We start from the raw sequence: 2430 nt of genomic DNA on the forward strand, positions 1-2430 counted from the left end.
AACAGAGAACGCTCTGTCCTCTTTTCACAAACACTGAACTCCAGCACATCTGCTGCTAATAACATCCAAAGAACATCAGAGTCCCGAAACCAGGTCCTGAACACACACACACACACTCACTCACAGAAACACACACTCTCACACACACACACACACACTCCCTCACAGAAACACACACACTCTCACTCACTCACACAAACACACACACTCACTCACTGAAACACACACACACACTCACTCACTGAAACACACACACACACTCACTCACTGAAACACACACACACACTCACTCACTGAAACACACACACACACTCACTCACTGAAACACACACACACACTCACTCACTGAAACACACACACACACTCACTCACTGAAACACACACACACACTCACTCACTGAAACACACACACACACTCACTCACTGAAACACACACACACACTCACTCACTGAAACACACACACACACTCACTCACTGAAACACACACACACACTCACTCACTGAAACACACACACACACTCACTCACTGAAACACACACACACACTCACTCACTGAAACACACACACACACTCACTCACTGAAACACACACACACACTCACTCACTGAAACACACACACACACTCACTCACTGAAACACACACACACACTCACTCACTGAAACACACACACACACTCACTCACTGAAACACACACACACACTCACTCACTGAAACACACACACACACTCACTCACTGAAACACACACACACACTCACTCACTGAAACACACACACACACTCACTCACTGAAACACACACACACACTCACTCACTGAAACACACACACACACTCACTCACTGAAACACACACACACACTCACTCACTGAAACACACACACACACTCACTCACTGAAACACACACACACACTCACTCACTGAAACACACACACACACTCACTCACTGAAACACACACACACACTCACTCACTGAAACACACACACACACTCACTCACTGAAACACACACACACACTCACTCACATAAACGCACACACACACACACACACACACACACAGAAACGCACACACTCACTCCCACACAGAAACACACACACACACGCAGGCTTCGACCTGATTTTAAGAGGAAACAGCTTCACAAAATGCAGAGAAACGGCCTTCAGAACCACAAACTACAGTCAGAGGAGTTATTATTGATGTGTATGTCTGTGGTTTGAGTCTGTGATGTCTTATAAATCTGTGCATCACATCTTTGAAGCGAACACTAGGCGCGTCTCACCTCTCTCACACTGAGCTCCAGTGAAGCCGTAGTTACACAGGCAGCGGTTTGGAGCGACGCATCGGCCTCCGTTCAGACAGCCGGACTCACACACCGCTACAGAAGGAGACAGAGACATGGTTAAGGTCTGCCACGTGTGCATCCGTGTGTGTGCTGCAGGGATGCAGGTGTCTTACGCTGGCCGCAGTGAGCTCCGCTGAATCCCTTCTGACACTGACACTGGTCCTCCGCACACGACCCGCCATTCATGCAGCGGATGTTACAGTTCTGGACTGAAGACAAACATCAGACACGGTATTTCCCATATTTCTGTTGTTTTAAATATAATAAAGAATCAAAATGTTCTTGATATTTACACATGAGAGGTTACACTACAATAAAAACATACTGCAAGTTTCTGAACTCAGAACTAACTAAAATATGAATTATACAGACATGCTGTAAAGAAGGGCGTGGCTACAGTGTGATGAAGTTAGCCAATCACAGCAGTCGGTGTTAAAAGTAATGCATTACAATATTACATTACTCCATAAAAAAAATAAATAATTGCGTTACTCAGTTACTTTTTTATGGAAAGTAGTGTGTTACGTTACTTTTGCGTTACTTTGTGTCATTTGAGCTGGGCTTGCTGAGCTGTCGGTCAATAAATGGGAAAATAAATTAACTTGCATTACTTATTTGAAAAAGTAACTCAGATATTTTGTTGTAAATTTAAAAGTAATGCATTACTTGGAAAAAAGTATTTGATTACGTGACTCGCGTTACACTGACAGCAGTAGGCGTTTACTTCCGTTTCTGCAAGAGGAAATTGAGTGCGTTTTACAGAGAGTGAAAATGAGGAAGGAAAAACTATATTTTTTATAAATATTGGACTTTTTTTTTTGCAAAAAGCCTCAAGAAACATAATATGAAAATCAGAAACTGCATTTCATGATCCCTCTAATATCAAGGCAATTACAGACCAACACAAAGTAAAGTAAATTGTACAAAAATCGTTATTATTGTGTGCATGAATCATTGTTCCTGTTGTAGACGCCCACAAAGGGAGGCTTGAGCTCACATTTGGGGATGAAAGTGTCCCCAAACTACATCACACACACACACACTCTCACACACACACACACACTCACACACACTCACACACACACACTC

The 2430-nt window shown here is 43.3% G+C and overlaps 1 protein-coding gene across 1 annotated transcript in view; it reads right to left on the minus strand.

Moving 5' to 3' along the window:
• fbn1 (fibrillin 1) overlaps window positions 1–2430 on the minus strand; it is a gene marked incomplete at its 3' end in the record, with an annotated part of 66999 nt that overhangs the window by 60339 nt on the left and 4230 nt on the right. The window contains exons 5-6 of the mRNA XM_016477119.1: window positions 1455–1550; window positions 1279–1374 (exon numbers count right to left, since the gene is read on the minus strand). Of these exons, the coding sequence (XP_016332605.1) occupies window positions 1279–1374; window positions 1455–1550 (192 nt within the window). The remainder of the gene's footprint in view (window positions 1–1278; window positions 1375–1454; window positions 1551–2430) is intronic.

The sequence above is a fragment of the Sinocyclocheilus anshuiensis genome, unplaced genomic scaffold, assembly GCF_001515605.1.
Source record: "Sinocyclocheilus anshuiensis isolate Anshui unplaced genomic scaffold, SAMN03320099.WGS_v1.1 scaffold1182, whole genome shotgun sequence".
In the NCBI taxonomy this organism is placed as follows: domain Eukaryota; kingdom Metazoa; phylum Chordata; class Actinopteri; order Cypriniformes; family Cyprinidae; genus Sinocyclocheilus; species Sinocyclocheilus anshuiensis.